Consider the following 27,745-nt stretch of genomic DNA (forward strand, 5'->3'; position numbering starts at 1 on the left):
GAAGGGTAATTTGGTTAGGATGAGAACTGGGACTCTACTTAATTTATTCATGCAGTCAACACATCTTTTTGAGCCCTTGGTATGTGCCAGGCATCGTACTGGACGCAAGAGAAACAATAGGAATTCCAACATACATGGTCCCTGACAGGCTGCATGGAGTCGAGTCAGGGAGACAGATGTTGGCCAAATAAACACAAATTAGTTATTTAATTACAATTTAGTAAGTGCTGCAAAGAAGTACAGGATGCTATAGGAATGCATGTGAAGAGGCTGTGACCCAGTCTTGGGGTCAGGGAAGGGGTTGGTGAAGCTTAGGCTGCTGTCTGAAGAATGAGTAAAAGAGGCTGAGCATGTGTGGAGAGGGGGAGCTTTCCAGACAGGGAGCAGCTAGGTTCAAGGTGTTGGAAGGCAGAGAGCAAAGAGGAGGGGATGAGAAGCTGGATCAGCCGGAGTCTTGTATGGATTTTGGATTTTATCCTAAGAGCAATGAGAAGTCACTGGGGGGTTTTAAGCAGGGACATGATTGATCTGGCAGGAGGCCTGGGAGGGATTTAGGCCAAATGCTCATTGGTGATGATGAGTTGTCGCTTGCCAGACCTTGCTTGGTCTTTTTGCCTAAAATGGCTTGGATGCCAACAGGGATAGCTGTGGACAAAGTAGGATGTGGGGTTTCTGGGTCCTGCCCACCTGCTCAACAGAATCACAACCAACCCTACCTTATGGGTAGCAGAAGCATCTGCCCTGGGGCCTGGAGTCTGTGCAGCAGAGCTTCTCTAGTTCCTGCCGAGGAGTGACCTGGATACTCTATCAGTGGCGAGTTCCCATTGGAAGAGACAGGCACTGTGGTAGAAGTTCTCAGAGGAAGGTCTGGGATTGCTGGAGATGAGCAGCCAATTCTAGGGCCAGGCCAGAATTGTCCTGTAGGCAATTTCCCCAATGAAGCAGGCAAGGGCTAGTCTTGAATTGAACAGGGGTTTCCTTCAAAGGCCACAGTGGACTCAGCTCGAATAGCCCTCCAGTGCACAGGCTGTAGGGTGAGAGATGTTGCTTAATTCCCTTTCGTCCTGTTCCTTAACCCAGCTGGCAGATTGCCATGGTGCTCCAAAAGAAATAGATTTAGGGCTGGATGCAGTGGCTCATACCTGTAATCCGCTGAGGCAGGCAGATCACGCCATCAAGAGATTGAGACCATCCTGGCTAACATGGTGAAACTCCATCTCTACTAAAACACAAAAATTAGCTGGGTGCGGTGGCGGGCACCTGTAGTCCCAGCTACTCAGGAGGATGTGGCAGGAGAATCGCTTGAACCCGGGAGGGGGAGGTTGCAGTGAGCTGAGATTGTGCCACTGCACTCCAGCCTGGCAACAGAGTGAGACTCTGTCTCAAAAAAAAAAAAAAAAAAAAAAAGAAGTAAATTATAGATTTAGATAGATTTAGGGGGAGACTACTGTAGTAGGGAACAAAATGCTCATATTTCTAGCACGCTTGTGATGTTTATCCAAGGACTTGAACCCAGACAGTGGCATGGCTTTCTGAGGAGGCATAATACAGACTATAGATGCTCAAGGTACAGGCTTGGTGGCACCTAGAGCAGCAGAGGCACATAGTTTAGACAAATTTAGTGTTTGTTTTCTACTTAGAGACATAAGGAGAATAACCACTAACGTGCATACAGTCTTCCTATGTGTGTAAGCCCTTCTCATATGTGGTTTCATTTACTCTTTTTTTTTTTAAAGACTGGGTTTCACTCTGTTACCAGGCTGATGGCATGATCACAGCTCATTGCAGCCTGGACCTCCCAGGCTCAAGCGATCCTCCTGCCTCAGCCTCCTGAGAAGCTGGGACTACAGGCATGCACCACCATGCCTGGCTAATATTTTATTTTTTGTAGAGCTGGGGTTTCACTGTATTGCTCAGGCTGGCCTCAAACTCCTAAGCTGAAGCAATCCTCCTGGCTTAGCCTCCCAAAGTGCTGGGATTGTAGACATGAGCCACTGCACCTGGCCATGTCATCTCCTTTAATCTCTACGACTACCCTATAAGGTAGATGCTACCATAGCATCCTCATTGTACAGATGAGGAAACCACAACGAAGAGTGGATACTTTACTGTGAGTGTCAGAACTGGGATCTGAACCCAGTGAGAGTGCATCGTATAAATGGCAGAGGGACCACTGTGTTATTAGCCAGAGCACACACCTTGGCTTTGAGGTACCAGGGACTCAGGGATCAAGAGGAAGATGGAGATTGAAAATGTAATTTTAAAGCCTTTGTTATATTTAGAAGACACAGAATAAGAGATCCTCAGAAATGGCCCGTGAACTAGAAGGATCACTAAACATTTTCAGTAATCACAATTATTTCAAATGGCCCTTTCTGAGAGAGGAGTTAATTGATAGAGCTTCTGCCGCACACACACAAAACCCAAGCTGGGTACAAATTAACCCTTTATTGTGTGATATCTCTCAGATAAATTTTAGTTCACAGCAGCAACCCTTTTAGGTTTGCTGATAGCCTGGAAAGAGGGAAACCATGAATTATCTTCTTTTTCTTCTCTCCATTTTCTGTCTACTTCCTTCTCTGAGAATCACCAACGGCCAGCGATGCTACACACCCAAGACTAGATGTGTGCAGCCTGGGCCCCACTTATCTGTGGGATCTCCAGCCAAATAAGGGAGTGAGTGACTGTTTTGGAAGCTGCTGCAGAGGTCACATCTGGTTCTGAAATTGCTTCTGTTTTCCAAATTCTGAGACTGGAAGGAAATGTGGAGCTTTGGAAATGCATGACTCATGGGCTGCTAGGGCTGATCGGCCCCAGCTTTTGAGGTGCTGAGGGAGCTTCACCCGATCCAGGGCCCACCTCTGAAGACCCAGGCACCTGGACAGCATCTTCCACTGGGGCCGAGCAGCTGCAGCAGCAGGACACAGGACTGGGAGTTGTTCTGATCCACGCTGTGCAACTTGCATGACAAGGATAGAGGGAGATTCATTTTGTAAAGCCTTGATTTCTCTATGAATATAAGGCTTTGAATTGATAGAGGAGTGAGTTTAAAATTTTATATGGTGATGAGCTATTTTATATTTGGAGTACATCGAATTAGTTTATCTGCTGCGTCTAGTGAAATGAGACAACTGTGTATAATTGGAAGTGAAAAATAAATGAAGTGGCTTTCTGATTCAGTATTCATTGTGACATTGGGATAAATTTAATTAAAAGATTTCTGGGGACAACAGACAAGACATCTATAAAAGTTCTAAAGACTAAACGCCTCCCTCATTCATTCCATGTGGATTTATAGAAGCAGTGGCAAGGATTGAAAGTCAGCCACCTGGATTTGCTGGAATAATTAGATATTAAAGAAATTTAGAACTCTAATCTTACATCTTCACCAAATTAAATTCCAGATTGAAGAAAAGAGTTAAATATAACTCACATACTTACAAGGATGAGACAAAAACACAAGTAAAATCACATAACAGCCCAGGACTCTAAACATAACCCAAATCAGAAATCATAGAGGAAATATTCACAGATTTGATTTCCAAAAAATTCAAGATAAAGCAAAACAAAAGCACATTATGTCAAAAGGCAATACAAACAAAATTCAAGGATAAACAAAACCCTTGGAAAATGTTTGCTGCCTATGCAATAAAGAGTTGAATTCTTTAATATATAAAGAGCTCTTACAATTTAACAAGGAAAGACAAACACACAGTGGAAAGAGAGACAAAGGGTGTAAAAAGAGCTGAAGATGTACCGATTGTCAAAAAGTTTATGAAGTGACAGTCCATTTTGCTAGTAATCAAATATGCTTAAATAGCAAGGTGCCTGTTTAGTCCACCAGAAGACAAAGAAGAAAATAGAATGAGAGTATGCAATGATATGAGGATATGGTGACATCTGTACTAATTTCAAACATTGTTATTGGAAAGGTAAATTGACATAGGTTCCTGGGGATGGGGAGAGATTTGTTAAAGGATACAAAATTACAGCTAAATAGAAAAGATCTAGTGTTCTATAGCACTCTAGGATGACTATAGTTAACAATAATATTTATCTAGTTCAAGTAGCTAGAAGGAAGGTATTGAATGTTCCCAACACAAAGATATGATAAATGTTTGCGATGATGGGTATGCTAATGACCCTGATCTGATGACTACGCATTGTATGTTTGGAAACATCACTATGTACCCCATAAGTATGTACAATTATTATGTGTCAATAAAAAAATATTTATAGTAAAAGAAAACCCTAACGTGTGTTCTTCTGGAGAGCAATGTGGCCATCTGTATCAAAGCTTACAATATGCGTATGCTAAGTTTTACTTTCATTTATTAATCTTAAGGAAGTAGGAGTGGATATGTGCAAAGATTTAGCCATGAAGTTATTTATGGAAGTATTTTATAATAGGCAAACATTGGAAATAAACCTAATAAGCAACGATGGGCATTGGTTAAGGAACTCATGGTATGAACATATAATAGAAAATTCTATAGCTATTAAGAGTTATTTCTGTGTCATTTTTGTTGATTTTACAATATGTGGATAATGATTAGGCATATAAGCTCTGAGGTCAGCCACCTGGCCCTGAGCCTAGGCTCCAATTCTTGCTGGCTGTGTGCCCTTGAGCAAGTTACTTAACCTGTCTGTGACTTGGTTTCTTTATCTGTAAATTAGAGGCATGTAGTCGTACCTACGTCCTAGGTTGGTTATAAATACCAATTTAACTAAAGCACTTAGAATAATATTAAGCCTATAACATTAGCCTGAGGAACATTAGCTATTTTTATACTATTGCTAAGTGAATAAAATAAGCTACATTTTTGTTAAATATACTTTGTGTACACAGAAGAAATTATTTATTCAGGAGTCTAATTGCTAGAAGAATTTAAAAAATTGCATTGCTCTAAAAGATTTTTTTACATGTTTAACCATGTAATGGAACCATACAGAGTAACAGAGCTTTGGGAAAGAGTGATCCCATGGGCTGCCGATGACAATGGTATGCTGAAGGAATAGTTGTGCTGCAAGAAAACATGTGTGTGCATTCTTAGAGATTACATGCACGCACACACACACAGGCATACACACACCAAACACGGGCTAAAATATTCATCAAAATCACTGTATCTCTGTATTATTTTGTTCTTTTGGAAGTAAATCTAAACTCCAAAAAACATAAATTTGGAACAATTGGGGTTTAGGTAAGTGCCATTCTTCTCTGTCTATATCTTCATCTATATCAAATGGCAAAAATACAGAGTTCATATATCCAAAGATTAACAGTGATTATCTCTGCATGGTGCTTTTAGTTTGTGTTTTACTATGTTTTCTATTTTAGCATTTGTTTTTGCAAAGAAAATTTATCTGATATGGTTAGGTTTTGTGTCCCCACCCAAATCTCATCTTGAATTACAAACCCCAGGTGTTTAGGGAGCGACCTGCTGGGAAGTGATTGGATTATGGGGGCAGTTTCCCCCATGCTCTTCTCGTGATAGTGAGTGGGTTCTCATGAGAGCTGATGGTTTTACAAGTGTCTGGCATTTTCCCCACTTGCACTCTTTTCTCTCCTGCTGCCTTGTGAGAAGGCCCAAGCTTGCTTCCCCTTTGCCTTCCACCATGATTGTAAGTTTCCTGACGCTTCCCCAGCCATGCAGAACTGTGAGTCAATTAAACCTCTTTCCTTTAAAAATTACCCAGTGATAGGGTTTGGCTGTGTCCCCACCCAAATCTCATCTTGTATTGTAGTTTCCATAATCACCACGTGTCACGGGAAGGACCAGGTGGAGATAATTAAATCATGGTGGGTGGTTTCCCCATCATGTTCTCGTGATAGTGAGCTAGTTCTCACAAGATCTGATGGTTTTATAAAAGGCTTCCTCTTTCATTGGACACTCATTCTCTCCCCTGCCACCCTGTGAAGAGGTGTCTTCTGCCATGATTGTAAGTTTCCTGGGGCCTCCCAGTCATGCAGAACTGTGAGTGAATTAAACCTCTTTCCTTTATAAATTACCCAGTCTCAGGTATTTCTTCATAGCAGCATAAGGATAAACTAATATGCCCAGTCTTGGGTATTTCTTTATAGCAGTGTGAAAACGGACTAATACACTGTCTTTGATAAAAGGGGAGTAACCTTGCAAAAGGTTCAGGTGGGTCTTTAGTGCACCTGTTGACATCTTCCCTCAACGAAAACCACAGCTTCTATCCCTGGTCAATTGGTTGTTTATGGGGCTAGGAGATCCTGTTCATGCCTCTCTAACCTATTTTCCCACTCATTCTCTCTCACTCCATCCCCAGCAGGGGAGGCTCTAGTTTGTTCCTAGACCATGTGCCACTGGGCTGGGGGTGGTGGCTCCTCTGGGAGGGGTGAAGGGACTGTGAGCAGAGCTGGGCTGGATGCACAGCAGCTCTGGCTCTGGGCCCCTGGCCCTTCCTGGCTTGCTCTGTGCGGCTTTTCTCTCTCCTCATGAGACTGGGGTGGTTAAGCATTTGGAAAGATGTCTGCTCCACGGATCCCCACTGAAACAGATGTTCTAGAAAGCCTGTGCAGTTCACTTCAGCCTGCCTCTGGTCCTGGGAGCTCATTGTTCATGATGGACAGGCCAGGTTGCAGGGAAGGAGGTGAAGTAGGAATAGGGACTGGGTCTTTGCTGTCCCTCAGAGTCCCAGCAGAGACACCCGTGCCATGGCAGTGGGTGTCTAAAGCATTCTGTGGTCCTGGGTCTTTGTCAGAGACAGATCAAAGTAAGTGTGATGTTAAGGGGACTGGAATGTGGGAGATGGTTCTCTCTCAAATTCCTAAGTAACTGACTGCCTTCAGGAGTACTGTACTGAGCAGCACTAGCACCTGGGCAGTCACTGAGCAGATAGTACAGTCCACCTGCCTTTCAGGGTGTCTCATCACCCACTCATTCCAGAAGCTAGCAGGATGTAGCTCAGGTACCCACTGTGACAGACTTCGTGACCTTCTGGTCTTCTGGCCCCATGGACTTCCCTCTCATTAAACTCCCCTATCTCTCACCACTCCCTCACCTTCTGACACAGGGACCTAGGTCTTCATTCTGACCCTAAGACCTTGGTCAGAGCAGACGTGGGCAACCAGAGTGACTTAAGAATGCTTGACTCTTGATGACACCATGGCCAGTTCTGGGACCTGTTGTCCTAGAAAGAGGTGTGAATGGTGCTGTGAAGTCCACTCAGATTCCCAGACCGCTTTGTCATGGAGTGAGGGAGAGGGTGGTGGTGATGCTGGCTCCAGGCCACATGCAGGTATGTAGTGTCCTCCCTGCAATGGCCCCCTCATTGCTTGCATTCGTCACCTGCATTCCTCTCCTCCTCTAGACTCTGATCCCTTTGACAGCTTGGACCTACTCTCTATTCCCATCCTTACCTTCAGATTCAGATTTGTTTCTATAACCTCTTTGTCTTGAGGTCTGAAGCTTTCCTTGGGGGCAGTGGTGGTAGATGTCCCTTGTATGGGGACCCACACATGGATGTGCCTCCTGTTCTTGAACCAGCCCCTCCACATCCTTGCCCAGCCCTGGCTCCACCCCCAGCCTTGTCCCCTTGCCCAGGAGGAGAGGCCCAGAGCAGAGATACAAATTCCTCTAAATTAATTTGTGAATCTGGCCGGGCATGGTGACTCATACCTATAATCCCAGCACTTTGGGAAGCTGAGGTGGGTAGATCACCTGAGTTCAGGAGTTCGAGACCAGCGTGGCCAACATGACAAAACCCCATCTCTACTAAAAAAAAATACAAAAATTAGTTGGCCATGGTGTTGGTTGCCTGTAATCCCAGCTACTTGGGAGGCTGAGACAGGAGAATCACTTGAATACGGGAGGCAGAAGTTGCAGTGAGCTAAGATTGTGCCACTGCGCTCCAGCCTGGGTGACAGAGCAAGGCTTCATCTCAAAAAAGAAAAAAAAATTATGAATCTAATGCAATTTGAATCAAAATCCTAGTGATTTTTTTTTTCCTGGGAGCATGGCAAGCTAATTGTAACTTATTAAAATTGATCTAGTAGATGAAGTGATTAAGACTAGTCAAAAGTTTTTCAAGACAAAAAAAGTAATATGGGAACTTATACTGCAAAGTCAAAATATCCTAGGAAGCTATGGTTTCTTGCTCATAAAATGGAGAAAAAGATGCTTCCCTGCAGGATTTTTTGAAAAGATAATAAGGCATAATGTGTAAAGTTAATGGGAACTGATAAATGACAGAGGAGATTATTTTATTCTTGATGTAGCTTAGATAAATGTGTGGGGTTGGGGGCACAGTGAAAACAGCACCTGCCTTCTCATGTCTGCTAGTGAACTAGGAAGTACTTCTGAATGGGAAAGGGGAAGTGGTTGGTGTGGGACCCAGGTGAGAAGGAAAACACTCTAAGCACCCTCAGCTGACTGAATGGACCTCCCTCTTGGCCAAGAGGCCCTCAGATAAACCTTGGAAATTGCATTCCCAGTCATGACATGATGGGAGGTTGAACACGCCTCATTGTCCCCCATCCCTCGCTAACTGCTATTAGTCTTTCTTCCCTAAGGGCTAACCAGAAACCAACCCTTTCAAAAGACTCCACCGCTGAGTTCAACCAACCACCTGGTGCTGCTCCTCCCTTTTGCAGTTTGACAAAACAACCCCACATTCCCTCCTGATGAGAGACCACAGACCGTGAGGTGGTTCTGTCCAGTCTAGGGAGGAAGTGCAGTGAGAGTTTTCATGTCCTCTGCTTCACCTTTGACATCAGAGCTCCTAAAACTTGCATGACTCTTGCATCATGCTAAGGCTGCATTTTTCGAATGTAGTCTCACAGGGAAGCATGAAGCTCACTTGCACATGAGCATGCTTCTTCTCTCATAAATATTCAAGACTCCTCCTATAGCTTATTGAATATGTATATTTGGCCACCTAATTTAGGATGAACCCCTGTCTTATGGGTGTTTGTGGGGTTATGAGGGTCAGCACAGTAAAACACCCTTGAAGTTCCTGTTTCTGGCTTCGGGTTGTAAGCTGTGGTTCCCAGCCTGCATGTTGCAATGTTTTATGAGAATCAAAGCTCTCCAAATTTATGAATCTCATCATTCTTCCGTTGACGCACAGCATGTCAAAGGTCAGAGTAGCAGCTGAAATTGTACTGTTGATCAAGGACACATGTGGTTCAGGGCCTAAATCCAACAGGAACTCACTGATAATGTGTTGTATTACAGGGTGGGTTCCCTAGTGGCTTGGCCCTGGGCAAGTTACTTAACCTCTTTAGACCTCTATTCTCTAATATGGAAAATGTGAATTAATAACTACCACCTATGATGTTGCTGTCAGCAGCAAATGTTAGTGCATTAAATGTAAGGCACTTAGCATTCTGCTTTGATTTGTTGCTGTTGGCCTTCCAATACCAACAAATATTCCAACTCTCTGGACACCATCTGGGTGCCCTATAATTTAATTCAATTCTGATGCTACCAGGAGTTAGTGTGGATCCCACAAGACTGTCCCCCATTTCAGATGTCAATTCCAAGTAGTGGGTCCCCAGGTCACCTACAACTTCTGTCTGACTTCACTACAAATTGGGGGCTTCCACAACCTCCTTCTTAGATTTGATAATTTGCTGTAATGGCTTATGGAACTCAGGGAAACACTTGCCTTATGTTTATGTGTTTGTTATAAAGGATACACCTCAGGAACAGCTGAACAGAAAGAATGCACAGGGCAGGTATGGGTCAATGTGCATGGAGCTTCCACAGTCTCTCTGGTTACAGCACGCCCCTAGCACCTGGATGTGTTCACACATCCTATCTTGTTCAAGAGTTTTCAATAGAGCTTAGTCTCCAGCACTCTCTTCTTTTTGGAGGTTGACTGGTGGGGCTGAATGTTTCCATCCTCTACTACTTGGTCTTCCTGGCAACCAGCCACATCCTGAGGCTCTCTAGGGGTTCCACCTTAAGTCACCTCATTAGCATGAACTCAGATGTGACCGAAGACACTCCTGTCACTCTAGAAATTCCAAAGATTTTAGGGGCTCTGTGCTAGGAACGGGGAACAAAGACCAAATACATTTCTTATTATCTCACAGAGTATTGCGTGGTACGTAGGGAGTACTCCACGAGTGGCAGCAATGGTTATTTTTGAGGCAGATCGTTGGTTTTGCTGCACTTTGCAGGGAAAGGGTGACTGAACCAGGAAACTGAGGGCTCCTGTGATCCAGGTCTAAAGCAAGAGCTCCAGGCTAGGTGAGGAAAGAGGTAAGAGAAGATGGGAGATTCAGAACACACGGGCACCCAGGGAGATGGGGATGATTTTCTTAATATTTCCAAGTGCACTAGTGGTCATCTACATGGCCTTCAGTCTGTTCTGGAGGCAATCTCAGAACCATCTGAGCAGGCAATTTTGGGCCTAGAATACCTGGGACATGATCTATAAGGGCAGCCGGGGTGGTTCTCTGGCCTCACGAATTTCTTGCCATATCCAAGGTGAGGTTCCTGAATGTCAATGTACCATGCTTTTACTTGCCTGGGCTGAGAACTCTACTGCCTGTCTAGACAGCTTCTAACCGTAGCAAACTAGAAAAGGATGCTTGTCCATCAGAGTTGTTTTTTTTCATTTTCTGTAGAGTCTTTCTTATGTGATTGCAGTCCAAAACAGGGCCTGGGGACCTTGTGCCTGAGGCATGAAGGTCTTGTCTTTCTGGCTTTGTCCTCATGTCCTCTTTAGATTTACAGTGGCAGGCACACTGTGACGATGTGAGGATGTCTCTTCTAAAAATGGGTGTGAATTCTTCTCAAACCTCTCAAACCTCCCGGTCCACATGGGACTGAGCTTGGAGAGGAGAGTCCTTTTCTTCCCTTAGGAAATCCTTATCATAGAATGGTAGGATCTCCCTTTCATGTGGGTGGCAAGCAGCTATTAAATCAGCATCTCTCTAGTCACCGGCTAATAGGGAGCAAGGGGATTAACTGGTGCTCATTTTGCAAGTAATTAAAAAATGTGTTACCATGATGAACTCTGGGAAGAAATTTTCTGGAAGCAATATTTACTATTTGGAGAATTTCAACTCTGAGTCCTAAGAGAGCCTTCCAAGCAGCAAGGCTGGAATTAGCTGCAAAAGGAATAATAACTTTGAATACTGGTGTCCATGTTTTACAGGGGCTGGATCTCTCATTGGCTTCCTCATCAAAAAGCAAAAATATCAGATTGTCTCAGCTGTCTTATGGTGTCACAGTGCTTGCTTCGGGAACTGGAGGCTGGTGTAGTGGCCACAACTCTATGTTCAGGGATGCCCTTAGTCTAGATATTCTGTTATGTTTCTAAAACTGTGTGCTTTGATTTCAGGATGTTAGAATATTATCAAAGGTGGGTAGTGAATGTGTTTTTGGAGAAAAACCATATTAAACATGTTACTAGGAGCTTTATTATACAAGGTGGAGAATTTGAAAAGCCATGCTCTAATTTAGGGCAGCATTTGAATGTTTTGCATCGTAGCAAGTTTCTTTTCTTTGCAAGAAGTCAGTTTGCTATACGGAGAGAAGGAACATGATGCTGGCCCTGGACAGCAGGAACTGAGCAGGTGCTTCATTGTGCTATGCCTCAGTTTCCTCATCTGTAAAAGGAACATATTCTGGACTTTAAAAGCTGACTGTGGAGAATAGATTAGACAGTGTGTGTAAAGTGCCTATCCTAAGGAGGTGTTTGAAGCCACCTAGCGCATGCCCTGGTTGCTGACCCTTTGCTCAGCTCTTGGGTCCACCTTTCGTAGCTTCTTCAATCTCAGGATATCTGCTGGTTTAGACCATTTGCAGAGATCTAGTCTCTCCACTTTGCTTTATTGCTGGCTCTTTGTCCTGTACTGAATTTTGCTTCCTACCCAACTTTGGGTCCCACCATTGCCCTGACCTTTCCTGTCTCCCTCTGTGCTCCTTGTTAGGGTGAGTGTGTCCTGCCCACTCATCGACTCTTCCTCCACCCATCCCATGAAAGAGTAGCTTAATCCAATTGGTGAATCTGGAATGAATAAAGTGGCAGGCTCAGTTCTAAGACTCCTTTTATCCTTCTGGAATGAGCTGCCTCCAGGGAGCAGCAGTTTCTTTTAGCTTTTCCAGGCTGTGTCCCCCTTGGGCAGGCTCTTCCACACCCCATCTGGTCTGGGTACCCTGGTTTTGCACTGCCCATAGGGCAGCCCCTCACAAAGCTCATTTGCCCACAGATACCAGCTGTGTCCTTCAACTTGAGTCTTTACTGGGAATAAAACTGAGAGTCTAGTGTCTAGGAGGGCATATTGGTTAAGAAATCGGTCTCTGGAGTTAAAGTACCTTGGTTCAAATCCAATCTCTGCCACTTACTTGGAGTGAGAATTTTGTGTTTGAAAATTTTTCAAACCCCTAAACCCCATTGAGCCTCAGTTTTCCTTCTGTAAAAGGAGGGAAACAATAGAAACTACTTCATAGTTCTGTTGGGAGCATTACACGAGTTAGTATATGTACAACATTTGGAACAATGCCTGCCCCTGGAAACCATAACTGAACGTTGGCTAACTGTACGTATCAGTGTATTCAGGGCTTGCCAGGGAAGGTGGAGAAGAGCACCACTTGGGCACTTCAGAGACCCATTCCCAGGTCCTGCCTCTCTACTGGTACCCTCAAGGGTGGCTTCAGAGCCAGGGCCCTCCTGACCACACCCCAGCACCTGCCCTTGTCATGGTTCCCATGTATGTCCACTTGATCCCTGTGTTACTTCCCTAGGTTTCAAATCGATTATTATCTCTGCTGGAGGAGTAGGGAGCAAAATGAAAATGGAGCATTTTGTCATCAGTTACCATCCTCTGTCATCCTCTGTCATCAGTTACCATCACCCCATTCCCCCAGACCATGGGCTACCTCCTACTCATTCATGTCATGAATTCAAAGAGTGCTAGGATGCCCCATCTGTTTTTTTTTCCCCAGCCTTCGAAAACTTCTGTCTGCTCTGGATTTCAGCCTATAGGAAATTGTTCTTGCAGATACGAACCACTGTTTGGTAATGATCTTTGGTAGATCAAGAGCAGTGGGTCTTCCATTGCTCTTTAGTAGTTTCCTTTAAATGTTGAGCTCTTTTGAGAGCCCCCCACCTTCTACTCCTTCAACAGCCATTTACTACCTGATCCCCTTTCTCATTTGGAAAACCTTTATTAACCAATGGCTATGGGCTGGGTGTCTATGGGAAGGTAAGATAACTGCCCCAGAAGAATGTGTAGTCCGGCGGTGCTTAAATCATGCTCCACAGTGTCCTGTGTGCCCTCTAGAGGCCCCTCAGTAGTCACTGTGGAGAGTGTGCGTGTGTGTGTGTTGGGGAGTGGTTCTGAGTGGTTGGGGTCTTATCCCACTCCCAACATCCGTCCAGAACTACTGTTTTTCTTTCTTTTGCATATTGAGCTTCTGAGTAAGATTGCATCCAAAGAAAGGATTGCACTGTTAAAAAAGAAAGAAAAAAGTTGCGTTGGGTGCAGTGGCTCATGCCTGTAATCCCAGCACTTTGGGAGGCTGAGGTGGGTGGATCACAAGGTCAAGAGATCGAGATCATCCTGGCCAACATGGTGAAACCCCGTTTCTACTAAAAATACAAAAATTAGCTGGGCCTGGTGGCGCGTGCCTGTAGTCCCAGCTGCTCGGGAGGCTGAGGCAGAATGGCTTCAACCTGGGAGGCGTAGGTTGCAGTGAGCCAAGATTGTGCCACTGCACTCCAGCTTGGTGACAGAGTTAGACTCTGTCTAAAAAAAAAAAAAAAAGTTGAAAAACCATTGACCTAATTTTTTCCACTGGGTTTATTCAGCATGGCTTTTTATAGTGGTTTGATCCTCCCAGCTTGCATTTGGCCAATAGGATGACCTGGCCAACGTCTTAGCACCAGTCACCTACGGACCCAACCAGAGAGGACCTCTGAAACTGTCTCCTCAGCAGGTGAGGTTCACCTTTTGTATTGGAGAAAGATGTTTTGTGGTCAAGGTTAGTATTATTTCCAATAATAAGTAAATAAGGAATTTGTTGGGGGAGGTACCACACATAAATTGACTCTGAAGGCAGTCTCAAAACAGTTTCAAAAATGTTTTAGGCAGTGACAACATGATTGAAATATACTCATGGCCCCTAAAAATACTAGAAGCTCTAAAATAAGCTCTCAAAGTTGTTTTGTAGGACTCATAATATCAAACTATAACTTTCCAAAGGACAGGAGACTGGACTTTTCTTTAACTTTGTGGTGTGTTTGTTATGGCAACAACCCAGGGATCTAAGATAATCAGGGGCTGATGGCCCAATCACTGATCTATAGAGATGCATCTAATATAACCAATCAGTATCTGGCTCATTCTGTTTTTATAAGGATATTTATGCAATCCACATATTTGCATGTTTATAGAGCATTTCTGGAAGTTGTTCTCGCATGTTAGCTTCATAGAGTAAGCCTTATGTTATTCTGTTTTGTTCACTAATGTGGTCAAAGATGATGCCTAGCATGTAACAAATTTTTAATAGCTATGCATTGAATGAGTAAACTCACAAGAAAATAGTAAGGGTGGTTACCTCTAGGGAGTAGGACTAGAGATTGGTGAAACTATTACTTTTCAATTTATATCCACATATGGCATTTATATGAAGAGGGCAGGAAGACTGTCTGCTTTTCTCTTTGTATTTGCTCCTTTACCCACAGAGAGGAAGAAATTTCTGCCTTTGCTTTCACTGCTGTCTTTTGGCCTTATGAATCCTCCATGGGCAGCCCAAACCAAAAAGGAATGCACAATCTGGCTGGTTGTTCTTGGACCATGTATTCTTAGTGGGAAAGTTTCCACTCTTCTTCACTCATTTCCTATCTCTATTGTTTTATGATCAGGGCCTCCCTTCCAGAATAAGTCCTGGTCCTGACTCTACTCTCAATTTCAGCTTTTTCATTAGTGTTTGGTTCATAGGGCTAGTGGCATGTGAGCATTGAAATTTGTCCTTGTCTTAGTTCATCTGGGCTGCTGTAACAAAATAACATAAATAGGTGGCTTATACACAACATACATTTATTTCTCTCAGCTCTGGAGGCTGGGAAGTTCAAAGCAAGGCACTGGCAGATTTGGTATCTGGTAAAGGCCTGTTTTCTGGTTCATAGGTGGCCATCTCCTCACTGGAGCCTCACATAGCAGAAGGGACAAGGAAGCTATCTGGGCTGGGGTCTCTTATTTTTCTTTCTTTGTTTTTTCTTTCTTTCTTTTTTGTTTTTTTGAGACCGAATCTTGCTCTGTTGCCCAGGCTGGAGTGCAGTGGCAAGATCTCGGCTCACTGCAACCTCTGCTTCCTGGGTTCAAGCGATTCCCCTGCCTCAGTCTCCCAAGTAGCTGGGACTACAGACATGTGCCACCATGCCCAACTAATTTTTGTATTTTTAGTAGAGACAGGGTTTCACCATGTTGCCCAGGCTGGTCTTGAACTCCTGAGTTCAGGTGATCCACTGGCCTTGGCCTCCGAATGTGCTGGAATTACAGGCATGAGCCACCACACCCAGCTGGGTATCTTCCTGTAAGGACAAAAATCTCATTCCCGAAGGCTTTGCCTAATTACTTCCCAAAGGTCCCAACTCCAAATAGTTTTACAATGGGAATGATATTTTAACATAAGGATTTTGGAGGGACACAAACATTCCTTCTGTGGCATTCCTCAAACCTGGACATTTTAGATGCAAGCAAGTTGGGTATAGGAAACCCTGAGTGAGACAGAGTAGCTCAGCAGAGATGCTTTAATTTTGGGAACACAGCTCTCCTGGTGATTCATAAAAATTCTAAGTTGTACGCTAGGCGCAGTGGCTCATGCCTGTAGCCCCAGCACTTTGGGAGGCCAAGGCGGGTGGATCACCTGAGGTCGGGAGTTCGAGACCAGCCTGACCAATATGGAGAAACCCCATCTCTACTAAAAATACAAAATTAGCTGAGCATGGTGGCGCATGCCTGTAATCCAGCTACTCAGGAGGATGAGGCAGGAGAATCACTTGAACCCAGGAGGCAGAGGTTGCGGTGAGCCGAGATCGCGCCATTGTACTCCAGCCTGGGCAGCAAAAGCAAAACTCTGTCTCAAAACAACAACAACAACAACAACAACAACAACAACAATTGTAAGTTGTTTCCTATTTTGTTCTTGTCCTCCTATGTACAGTTTCTGCAATGAGGCTGCAGTGATAGGATTCAGAAACCCAGAGCCCATTCCAACCTCATGATACTGCCATGCTTTTACTTGTTTAGTTTATCATGTGCATATATAATTTTGAAATGAGTATATGGATCAGAACATAATAATATGTGAGGAGTGAGTACAAAGTATTTTTTCCTCCACCTACACAACATAATAAAATAGTTGTTTTTCATAAATTCTGTTGAAGGCAATTTGTATTTATAAACAGGAGAATTAATAATAATAATAATAGGCTGGCAGGATGATTTAGCATTAACAGGCCTTTTGTCTAAGAAAGCTAGCTCATAGAATCATTAAATACTTTGGTTAAAATTGAAAAGTAAAGGGACAGAGTTAACCCCAAAACTTTGGAGTCTGAAGCAGAGACTTAACAAATTCAGTATGGGTGAGTGTAAGGAGTAGGTGCTATATGATGACCAAAAAAAGGATTGTAATGCTGCCACACATATTTCAGAAAAGTTGATCTACTAGGGAATGTGTGTGGATGGACACTTTTGCTGTTCTGAGATATCTGTGGTCTGTGCTAATAGGCATCAGTATTGTGTTAACAACAACAGCGATTGCAACAACAACAGCTAAGACTCATTGAATGTTTATTATGAACTACACAGACATTCTTTGCATGTATCGGTTCAATGAGGAAGCTTCTATTATTATCCCATTTTACAGATAAGGAAATGAACACTAAGTAGGCTTAGGTCACATGCTGCTAAGGGGCATGGGTGGGATCAGTGGAGTGTTGAAGTTGGCTTGTACAGGCTCTTGAGAACTGACTGTGCACACCTCTTCCCAACAGTGTGTTCAGCAACATCATGTTGCTACCTTGAATTTGGCCATTGTGGGATAATTTACACCACAAAAATTGACAAAATACCACAGATTATGTGGCATTTTTTTTTTTTTCCCAGAGAACTCATTGGCAAACATTCTAACAAATCACTAGATAGGATTTAAACCCAGGCGGTTTGACTGGAGAGCATCTTGGCAAAGATGCATGTTTTCAGGCCGAAGTATTGATAATGGTATTAACAATTTTCTTATTGTGTGAGCCACTTTTATTTGGTTGGTTTTATAGATGAGCTTGAGGAGGCGGTGTCTCATTTACATGGGGCATAGTGGATTGGTTGGACCAGGTGTGTCATTTACATAGTGCCAGAGGAGGCTGGTCATCCCACCCTAATCTTTTATTATGCAAATGAGGTCTTTACCTGGCCTGTGCCATGTTACTTGCGCATGTGGCAACAAAGAAAAGGGAAGGGAAAACCTCCATTTTGAATATAACTGGCTTCCAGGTATCCCTTTTTTATTGGTATAACTGCTGGCATTTACCTATGCAAGCTTCAAGCTTGCTTGTCTATGCCTGCAGCTTGATTTTTCAGGCTGCTTTTTGTTAGAAAAGAAATTATTTTGGGGCTGCTTTTTGTTAAAAGGAAATTCCACCGAGAACTCTTTTACCCTAACTGCCTAAATCATTTCTTTTTAGCTCCTGTATTACTATCATTTGACTTATATGCCAAGGACTTTGGGTGGGAAATAATGATCCCTCCTCGTCGGGACGCAGATGCTCACCTTTGTGGATAGTCAAAGTGACAGCCACAAAAATCCCCCAGCAAGATCAATGAGAAAAAAAAAACAACCTGTGATTGCTGAGTGCTAACTCTATGTCAGGCATTTCCTTAAATCATTACCTGCATGGTTTTATTTCATTAGCCCAGAAGCCCTCTAATGATGCGCAGTAGCCATTGTTCTCATTTTTGAGAAGAGGAAGTGAAGATTTGGAGATGTTGAAACATTGGCTTAAGATCTTCTAAGTGGCGAGTGGTTGAGGGAATTTGGAGCCTGTAACAGCTGCCAGGCAATCTGACTCCAGAGTTCATGTCCCCAAGGAGGAAACCATACTGCTGAGGAGTCCCACTGAGGGAGTGGGGCCGAAAGGGTAGCCCTGAGGCTTCCAGGTTCTGAGCCCTTGGCCAGAGAAGAACCTCCATCAAAGCACTCCACCAAAACACAGCTGTGTTGTCGGCGATCTTCTCTGACCTCGGCCCTCATAACCTATTGCCTTGACTATGGGTAATTTAATATGTCCTGCCTTGAACACATCCAACATTTCCATGTGTCTGACTTCTAATACCACATTCCCCCACTACCTGCTTCTAAACCTGATGATCCAGGTGTATTCTGGTCCTTGCCCATATCTTGAATGCAGTCCCTGTACACCCTATGTCCGATCTACCCTATTTATTATTTTTTCCAGTATACTTTCTATTTTATTTTTTTGAAGTGAGGATATAAAAATGAGATTCTTGAAGAAAATAATAAAGTGTTATCTTTGGAAGGTAAACTTAAAGGTATCTTCTATTGTGCTCTTCCTATACTTATTTACTTATTTTCTACATTTTCTATAATGAATGAGTTATTTCTATAACAAAAAGATGCTACTTACAAATGGATAAATGAAGACAAATCTTAAAACAAATCTTAATACCTATTCATCCAAAAAGCAAAGGACACTTTGCAAACTATTACAATCTACCTTATGCAGCTGGCTGAAGATACTAACTTTCTTTGCGCTACCCACTCCATTTCTCAAGAGACATTAACAACACACCATGATTGAAGAACTGGGGTGTTATGTGTTTAAAGAAAGAGGTTTAAAATATTTTATTAGAGAACACATATCAATATTGAACAACACTTAAATAGATGGCATTCATATTAATAAGGACAATATAAATTCTTATAATTTGAACAGTCACTTTGTTCAACAAATAAAATAAATTCATTTTTATCAGTGGGCATGATCCATGAAGTGTATATTTTCAATAATTTATTCATCTGCTTAGTACTATATACATTCATTTTCTTTGAAAAGAAACATAAAATCAACGTGATTGTTTATCACATCACATCATAAACAGATGGACCTGTAAAAATGGCGTGTAGAAAATTCAGAAACACTTAAACAGCACATTCCAAGGATACTGAGTCCATTTAAGAGAAATTAAATGCTTTGAAGCCATTGTAGTCAGCCTGGGTGTCATATATATGCATCAATACAAAATGTTGCCACAAATTCAAGTATACTGATTCACACACATAAATATATTATTCTGACATAGGAGAGAATGCTCCCTTGAATAGTATAGCGTGCATACCAAACTCTCAGCATGATTCAGATTAACTTTTTTTTTTTTTTTGTAAAATGGAAGGAAAGGTAATGACATCGTCAACTTAGTCGACCAAATACCAAACCTGGAGAAGGTGGACGTGGTTCACAAACACTGCACAGTTAGAAATTGCACCATACATGGAATCTTATTTGTCACAACAATTGTTAAAGGTTACAGAAAAACCATAGCAGCTAAAACCAGCCAGTCAGCCCACATTTGCTTCTGTGGCAACGTGGAAATGCTGTGTTTGTATTTTGAACAAATGTAACAAGGAGACAGAAACGCTGCAGCAAGCCAGGAAATGTCACCGGGTTCATGGTTAAATGGCGTCAGCTTTATTTACTGAAGTATAATTTTAATTTCACAGGCAAAATGAACCTCCAAATTTGTTTTCCTTAGCCCCAGCAAGTCAAGTCCTTCCTAACTGCTAGTTGATTGCAAAAGTGCAGCTTCAAGTCTGTCCCTTTTGCGTTCATTTCTGCGCCCCCCACCTCTAGTCCATCAGGTTTCTAACACGAGCAGACACTCTTTCATACGCTTCAGTGTAGCGTGAGATGTGACCCTTCGGTGATGTGAAAGTCAACCTTTGGGGGTATTATAGTGATTCAGTTATTTTCTTTGTTGTTGTTGTTGTTGTTGTTGTAAAACTTGTTTTTTAAAAACATGCTGCAGAACATCTTCTTGCTAAAAACAATTTCTCAATTAGTAGGAACACTGAATTGCCTTGTATATGATTTGCTTGTTTAGACGTCCAAAGCATTTGGTTATTCTTAAGAATTAGGCACTTCCATTCTTGAGCAAATATTTATTTGTGTGAAGAGAGAGAAATAGACCTCCTTTTTTTTTTTTTTTTTTTCTGTTTAGCCATCCCACTGTAATGCTGCACCAGGCCTTGAGAACAAAGAGAATCAGACAACTGGGAAACCAAGGCTTTGTGATTTTTAGCCAAGCCAAACATAGTCACTCTGTCAGGAAAGCCTTGGACTCACCACCGACTGGCTGTTTCAGTGAGTTCTTTCTTGGCTTAAAAAAAGAGTGAGAAGAAGAACAGTTGTGTGGTTTGCCTGTGGAGACTTGGGCAATGGGGGTTTGTAGAGCCAAGTGGTCACCATGATAAGTGAGACTGACTGCCCTGTGCCCCGACATTTGGGAGGAGGCAGCAGCCCCAGCACACGCCCAAGGTTTACCAGCCCCTGGGCCTTTGCACAGATTCCTCCCTTCTTTGCCTGGAACAACTGTTTCTGTTCCCCACCCCACTGTGTCCTCCAAGACTCACCGTAGAGATCACCACTTTTGAAAAGCCTAACTCTGCAGTCGACTGAGGCCCTCCACCAAGCTCCCATGGCACTGTGTCAATATCATAGATGCTTGGAGGGCAAGGACTATGTCTCTGCCCTTGTTATTCTCCACCCCTTGGACTTGGCGCTGGAGCACAGTCAGCCTACACTGAATATTATAGAGTGAATAAAGAAATGAGAGAGCAGAGAGTGCAACAGCAGCTCTCTTTGAACAAAGGGGATTTTGTTTTGCAGCATGATTTTCATGTCTATGAATGTTCCAGAATTCAAGGGACACTGACTTTTACAAGTTAAATGTGCCTTTTTTTTCTTTTAAAACTATTTTATTCTGAAAAATTTCAAACATGCACAAACATGGAAGAACTGCGTGTGGCCTTGCCTGCCATTCTTATTTCATCTATCACCCTTGCTTCTCCACTTTTGGCAATAAAACTTTAAAGCAAATTGTAAACATACTTCGATATGCACTTACCAGTTAAGGACAATGCCATTATCACATCCAATAAAATTTAAAGTAACAATCTAATTATCTAACATCTAATAGGACCCAGCCTATTCTTAATTTTCTCCAATTACTTCAAAAATGTCTTTTTACACTTTGTTTTAATAAAGATCTAAATGAACAACGCTTATACAGTATACTTGATGAATACATCTCTTAAGAATATTTTAACCCATAAAAGTTCCCCTTTTTAAAATGCCATTTACTTATTGAAGAAACTGGGGTGCCTTATGGAATTCCTCACACCCTACACGTGGCTGATCATTCTCAATGAACTTTTAGGAATGAAATAGGGGAGGGAGGTTGTACGAAACTGATTTACAAAAAATCGAGCTATTTGTCTCCGAAGGCTCTTTTCCTCTTGCCCTTTGCATTCATGATCATTCCTTAAGTTACGTTTTTCTTGCATCAGCAACAGTAATATATTGGATTTGTACCTTAGTCAGAAGGATTCTTGATAAAGAAGTAAATCCATGTGACACGCAAGGCTCCTGGGCTCCTGGGGTGGATTCCAAAGACAGTGGTTCACAGGATGAGTGGTGGGTTTGCTTCACTCGTGCATTTGCTTCAAATGCTCCCCTTCCTTGGGCAGTAAGGACAACAGTCGTAGACAGGAAGCTGGCTTCATGTTATGGGTGTGTGTCCCTTTAAAACACAAGGTAGACTAACCTTTAATTAATCATGCATTTTTAATATCCTAGGCATCATGCATCAATGTGATCACAATTTTACCCTTTTGTAGAGTAAGAATTCTTACTCCAGACCCAATGTGTCCATTTTCACAAGTTCAGACTCCGGTAGAGCGGGTTCTTCTCAAATTGAGGATCCCTCTAATTTTCTCATTAGCCAGGCTGCTCACATTCTGCTCCCTGTGAGATGATGCTTTTGGTCTTCTTTCTCCATACACTGAAAGAACTGAACACTCTTCTTTTTAATTTGGGCCAACACCAATCCGTTCATCCTTGCAGCTGCTTCTCAAAATCCAGAAGACTGAAATAGTCATAGACTGTGTTTACATAAAGCAGAGTTGGGCCAAGAACCTCATCCCCGAAAGTGACTTTTTTCCTCTCTTTAAAACAATTTTGAGATTCTGAGTCACGAGAGACCATTTGGCAGGGAGATGGCAGCAAGTCCCTGCCAAATTCAGCCTCCGAGCATGGCTGACTGCCCTGTCAGCCTGAGTTGTGGTGAGCTGAGCTTGCAGTGTGGACCTCCCTCTGAAGCCACCTGCCTAGAAGGCTGCTGGAGACCACTTAAAGGGCGCCCCAGAAATGTCTAGACTTGACTGGCAGAACCTGAAATTGGAACTAAGATTGTGACCTGGAGCTTCCATGCGAGTCTGGAAGTGCAGCGTCAAGTCTGTCCCTTTTGCTTCCATTTCCCGCACCCCCCACCTCTGCTCTGTCAGGTTTGTGACACAAGCAGACACTCATACGCTCAATGTAGCATGAGTCATGACCCTTGGATGATGTGAAAGCCAGCCTTTGGGGGTATTATAGTGATCTTCAACTTGCAGTGAAATCAAAACGACCTCTGTTCATGATTGGGAATTTGCGGTTTTGGCTTGTAAACATTTACTTCCAATAGTTGCCCAAGCCCGGAGGTGCTCATCCCATATTTCCTTAGATGATGTGACATCTTAGTTTTGCTTCAAATGCTGTACTGCCTTCCAGTGGTCAAAACTACTTCTCTTTCCCATAACATCATTTATATAAGCACACGCACGCACCCACACAAAGGCAAACACACACACCTTTTCTATAATGACTGCATTTTATGTAGTGTCTTTCATAGGACAACTATGATAACTTAAAATACTTTCTATTACTAAGCAAGTAGCCAATGTGAGGAAGATTACAAACACCAGCCTTGGATACTCTTGTTCTGGCCTGTCTACAATTCAGAGAGCTTGGTGGAAATCTTCAAAGTCGTGCAGTTTGCCTGATTTTTAAAAGCTAAGACAAATTTTCCAGGTGGAGATATTTCCAACCCAAAGAAAGTAGCGTGGTGTGGGGAATAACTTGAGAGCTGGGATTTGGTGCCTAGCACATTGATTGCAGGAATGACAGGACCTGACCCACGGTGCAGCAGGTGCTTTGTGACCTGCTTTCTAATTACAGAGAAATGAATGTCTTCGGGTGGGCATGACCAACTCCTGGAAATGTAAACCTGAAGTGAGATAAAGAGCAAAGGAAAGTGAAGGACTTATTTTCTCTCTTCCTGCACATGGCACTTTCAGTGCTTGAAGATACTTTAAAGGTCATCTAATTTATAGTTGCGTCTTATTTAGATGGCATTTGAGAGGGGAAATGAAGACGGGGAAAGAGTGCTAGCATTTATAGGGGGCCTACTATGATTTTATAGCTTTATCAGCTCATAAGGCATTTCATGTACACAATTTTATCTGCTAATCCCATTTCACAGGTGAGGAAAATGGCTCAAGAGAGGTCACATGACTTGTTTAGGGCCTCTTAAATAGGTACAGAGATGGGGACTGCAATGAAGTCCAGGCCTGTGACTCCTAGTCCATCACTGGTCTTCTCTCAACACCATTTTCCAGATCCTTCCAGTGCCCTTCCTAGCATGGGCCTTGGAGTGGAGTTGGAAAGGTCACGTTTAGCAAGCTAAGCGGTGAGCACGGGAGAACACCAGGAGAACATAGAAGAGAACACAGTTCTTTCCAGTCTTTCTCTTTTTCAAAACTCCCTGCAGACTTGACTTACTTTCCTCGTCTCATACACATAATGTATTTATTCTCTGGGAAATATTTCTTTTGTAATGTGACTATGAAATCTCATACCTTACCATACCATGTGCAAAAAGCTTGGCATGTAGTGGATACTCCGAAAATACCATTTTTACTATTTAAACTTTATCTTTGTATAGATCATCATGGATGCATTATAGGGAGCAAAACGATTTCATTGTTGGCAATACTGGGTTAAGTTTCTATGTTAATACTGGAGAGCGAATTGCTTGTGACTTGTTATACCCAGAGATAAAAATAGTTTGTTTTCCCTCACATCTGATGAAGAAAGCATGTGTTTTTGATTCAGCTTTAAATGCTGAGGCAGAATTTCTGTTGCACAAATGTCAGCTCTCACTTGTTAAAGTTTAAGTATCAGGGTTGTGTATGATGTTCAGAAGAAGAAGTTGGGGCCAGACAAGCTGCTGGGAATGGAGATGAGAGCAAGCAATGGACCTCAGTTTTTATTCAATTATTTCCTAATAAAAGTTTGACTCTTTTTGTTTAAAGTATGTAGAAAACTAGCAATAGATTGTTATTTAAATATTTGTAATGCTTGCTTTGATCTTAAAAATACTTCACAGAAGTACTTTTTAATAGCCTTCCTACTTGTCAGATTGACTTTGGACATCCTTATTTGTAGATTCAAGCTGCTCATTCCCCACCACATTCATCAAGATCCCCTCCTTCTCTGCTCTTTACAACCACTGTCACCTCTGCTATGACTCCAGGACTGACGAGGGGAGGCACTGTGGGGCACGAAGTACTTTACCCGATGCTCAGCTTTTGATTAATGGGCCACAGCCTTCCTATCTCTTGAGACTTCAATTAGTCAAACTCTTTTCATTATGAAAGATAAGGCTGCATTTAGCAACAGGAATGAAGACAAGGGAGTGGAAGAAATGCAATGTTTAAAGATAAATCAATAAGCCATTGCTACACTTATTCGAACCTGGTTTTGGATGACTTTTGGGCTTGAATAGACTGAATACTTTTGTAGGCTTTTCCTTTTGATGTGATTTTCCCCCTGTCATTTCCAGATTGGACTAAAGTTGGTACATCACGTGACTCTAGACAGCAAAGGTGTTCTGATGTGATTGATATTGTGGAAGCAGAAACACTTGCAACCTGAGAGTGCCCAGGGAGGAAGGAGGGGGATAGGAGGCCACAGCGGCATGGTGTCTTGCCCAGAAAACACAACAGCAGGTGCAATGCAGTTAGAACAGTCCTGATTCTTCCAAATGAGGATAAATGCTCGTTGCTTCTTAGCAGGAACCAGGACAGAAGAGAATATATCACTCTGTGGCTGTCAGGGAAACACTGTGAGGCAATACAAGTCTCTTGGGTTGGGTGATTAAGTGGAAATGGCATGGAATTTTTCAAGAGGCACAAGGTGTGCAGGCCAGGATGCCCTGAGACCAGGCAGAGTGAGCAGCAGGGCAGCAGGACCGTCTTATTGCGCTCACGAAGGCTTAGGCTTTAAGAGTGGGAGGTGGTCTTCAGAAGGTCGAAATTAAGACAGCTTTTAGCAGGGCCTGGCTGTCTACATCCTCATATCAAATCCAAACAATGCAGCTTCCTTTCCTCTTTTCTGTCAGTTTTAGGCTATGAGAAGAGTAGAGGAAAATTACATGAAGCTCTTTGGCACCCATTTTTTAAAGCCAGTTGTGTGATACAGGGTAGACAGCACTGATATACCCTTAACCCACCTATCACTGGCACGGGGGCCTCAGCGTGATCACAGGGCTCTCATGTGGTCCTCAATGCCCCAGTTCCCAAGATTGGGCTCTGCTGTTGGTTCTTATCCCATCTTGTTCGGTCTCACCCTCCTCTCGGAGTCTAGGGTCTATGCTAGTTAATGATGGGGCTCTGCTTCCTCAGGTGCAGATGTCTCTGGGTAAGCATATGCCCACTTGACTCAAGACGGCTGGGATTCCCCACTGCTGACCTGGGATTCCCCACTGCTGACCTGCACCCCTAACTGGATCTTACTGTCCCTAAGAATCCTCAGGATCATCAACTTGAGCCTCTCTGGGTGGATCTTCTGATGTTTCCAGGTCCCTGGGGACTGGCCTCCCAGCTGCTATCTGTAACTAGTGGTTGGATCTTATTACTTGTTCTGCTGTGCACCCCCTCTGAATGTTTGCTTAGGGGCTGGAGTACTGTCATGGGCATGCTAAGTGACAGACCATTGCTGCCATCCAGGAGTTCTCCTCTAGTTGAGAAGACAGGACTTATATAAGTACAGTGTATACAAGGTACCCTTTAAAATACTTTAAATAGATACAGACTTTTAAAGACAATAGAAAAATTACAATAGACCTACAGAATTAGTTGCCAAATACATTCTACAGACAATTGCTGTAAGAACTTGGAGAGAAATTGGAATGATCAGAAAGGGCCGAATTTAAACTTCTAATCTGGGAAAAGAATTATGGATACATTTCGTATGGGCAGAAATGAGAGAGTGAGGAGAGAGTCCTTATGGGCTCAAATGAGTCTCCCACAGATTCCTATGTTGAAGTCCCCAAGACCTCAGAATGTGACTGTATTCAGTGATAGTGCCTTTTAAGGCATGGTGTGGTTAAATGAGGTGATGAGGGTGGACCCTAATCCAATAAAACAGGTATCCTTATAAGAAGAAGAAAATGGGACAGAGAAATGCACAGAGGAAAGACCATGTGAAGACACAGGGAGAAGATATCTATCTATAAGTCAAGGAGAGATGCCTCACAGGAAACAACCAGCTAACGCCTCTATCTTGGACTTTCCAACCTCCAGAATGGTGGGGCAATATATTTCTGTTGTTGAAGCCACCCCATTTGTTTGTTATGATTGGCTAGGACACTAATATGATGGGGCTAGAAATGCATGGAGCTGTGCTGTATCTGCAAAAGCAGGAGCATACTGGTTGGGAGAAGATCCTTTACTTAAAGCAGAAAAGTTCCTGGAACAAGAATATGATGAGTTGGCAGAAGGACTCCGTGAACAAGTTCCAGCAGCAGATGGGCTGCTGGGGACAGGGACAAAGAGCAGCGCACCAGAAGAAAAAGAACACCCTTTGCCTGGTTGACAGTTTTGCTTAGGGTATACATTCCGATGGGTTAAGCATTGCTCAATGCTATCATAAAACCAGCTTTACTTTATGGGATTAATCAAGGCCTGGAAGGCCCTCAGGCGCTCTTAAGAGGGAAAGTCAACAGGAAAGGAACAATAAGGGCAAGAGACAGAAGATGCAGAAGAAGAGAAAGAGAAGGTGACTTTGCTGGGCTCAGTAGAGACTTTTGAACCATCAGAGAGTGGTAAGAGGTGCACACCACGGAGGCTGATAGAAATACTGCAGCCACCCACTCTGACCACCAACTCTTTTCTAAAATGCGGCTGCACGTTGTGTTTGTACTTGGAAGCAATTATATAAGAACAGAAAGGTAGCACTGCAAGCAGAGGGTAAAAGTCCATGGGGGCCTTCAGAATGTCCTCACCCTGCTGGCACCATCTCCCGCCCTGGGCTCTCTGGAGGCTGTGGGCCTGGAGCTCACAGAATCAGGCTGACCTGGGAAGAGCATGGAGTTGCTGAGGGCAGCCCCATCTCATCACCCAGAGCTATGCATGGAGCATGGATTCCATGGGAAATGGCACCCTCTGGAGGAAGGGCACCCACCCCAGCTTCTTTCACTGTTTGTAACTTTAGCAAGAAGGGGACAGTGGAATTATGGAGAGGATGGGATCAGGAAAGGAGATGGGAAAGATGAAAGGGCATAGGACCAAGACCAAACGGGACAAGGAAGGGAAGGGAGGGGAAGCTGTCATGTGGCATCAGCCCAAGGTAGCAGTGGTGT

General features: G+C 43.2%; 1 protein-coding gene across 3 annotated transcripts in view; it reads right to left on the reverse strand.

The window, feature by feature from the left end:
• Nucleotides 1-18,826: 18,826 nt before the first annotated feature.
• Nucleotides 18,827-27,745, reverse strand: part of ADRA1A (adrenoceptor alpha 1A) — a 113,947-nt gene continuing 105,028 nt past the window's right edge. For 2 of the 3 annotated variants that reach the window (XM_015145004.3, XM_077942645.1), the window contains one exon: nt 18,827-21,805. In XM_015145004.3, coding sequence (XP_015000490.2) covers nt 21,785-21,805 — 21 coding nt within the window. In that variant the 3' untranslated portion in view covers nt 18,827-21,784. Of the gene's footprint in view, nt 21,825-27,745 lie in introns of all 3 variants that reach the window. The other variant, XM_077942647.1, reaches the window with a different exon arrangement.

Source organism: Macaca mulatta, chromosome 8 (assembly GCF_049350105.2).
Source record: "Macaca mulatta isolate MMU2019108-1 chromosome 8, T2T-MMU8v2.0, whole genome shotgun sequence".
NCBI classification, from domain to species: Eukaryota; Metazoa; Chordata; class Mammalia; order Primates; family Cercopithecidae; genus Macaca; species Macaca mulatta.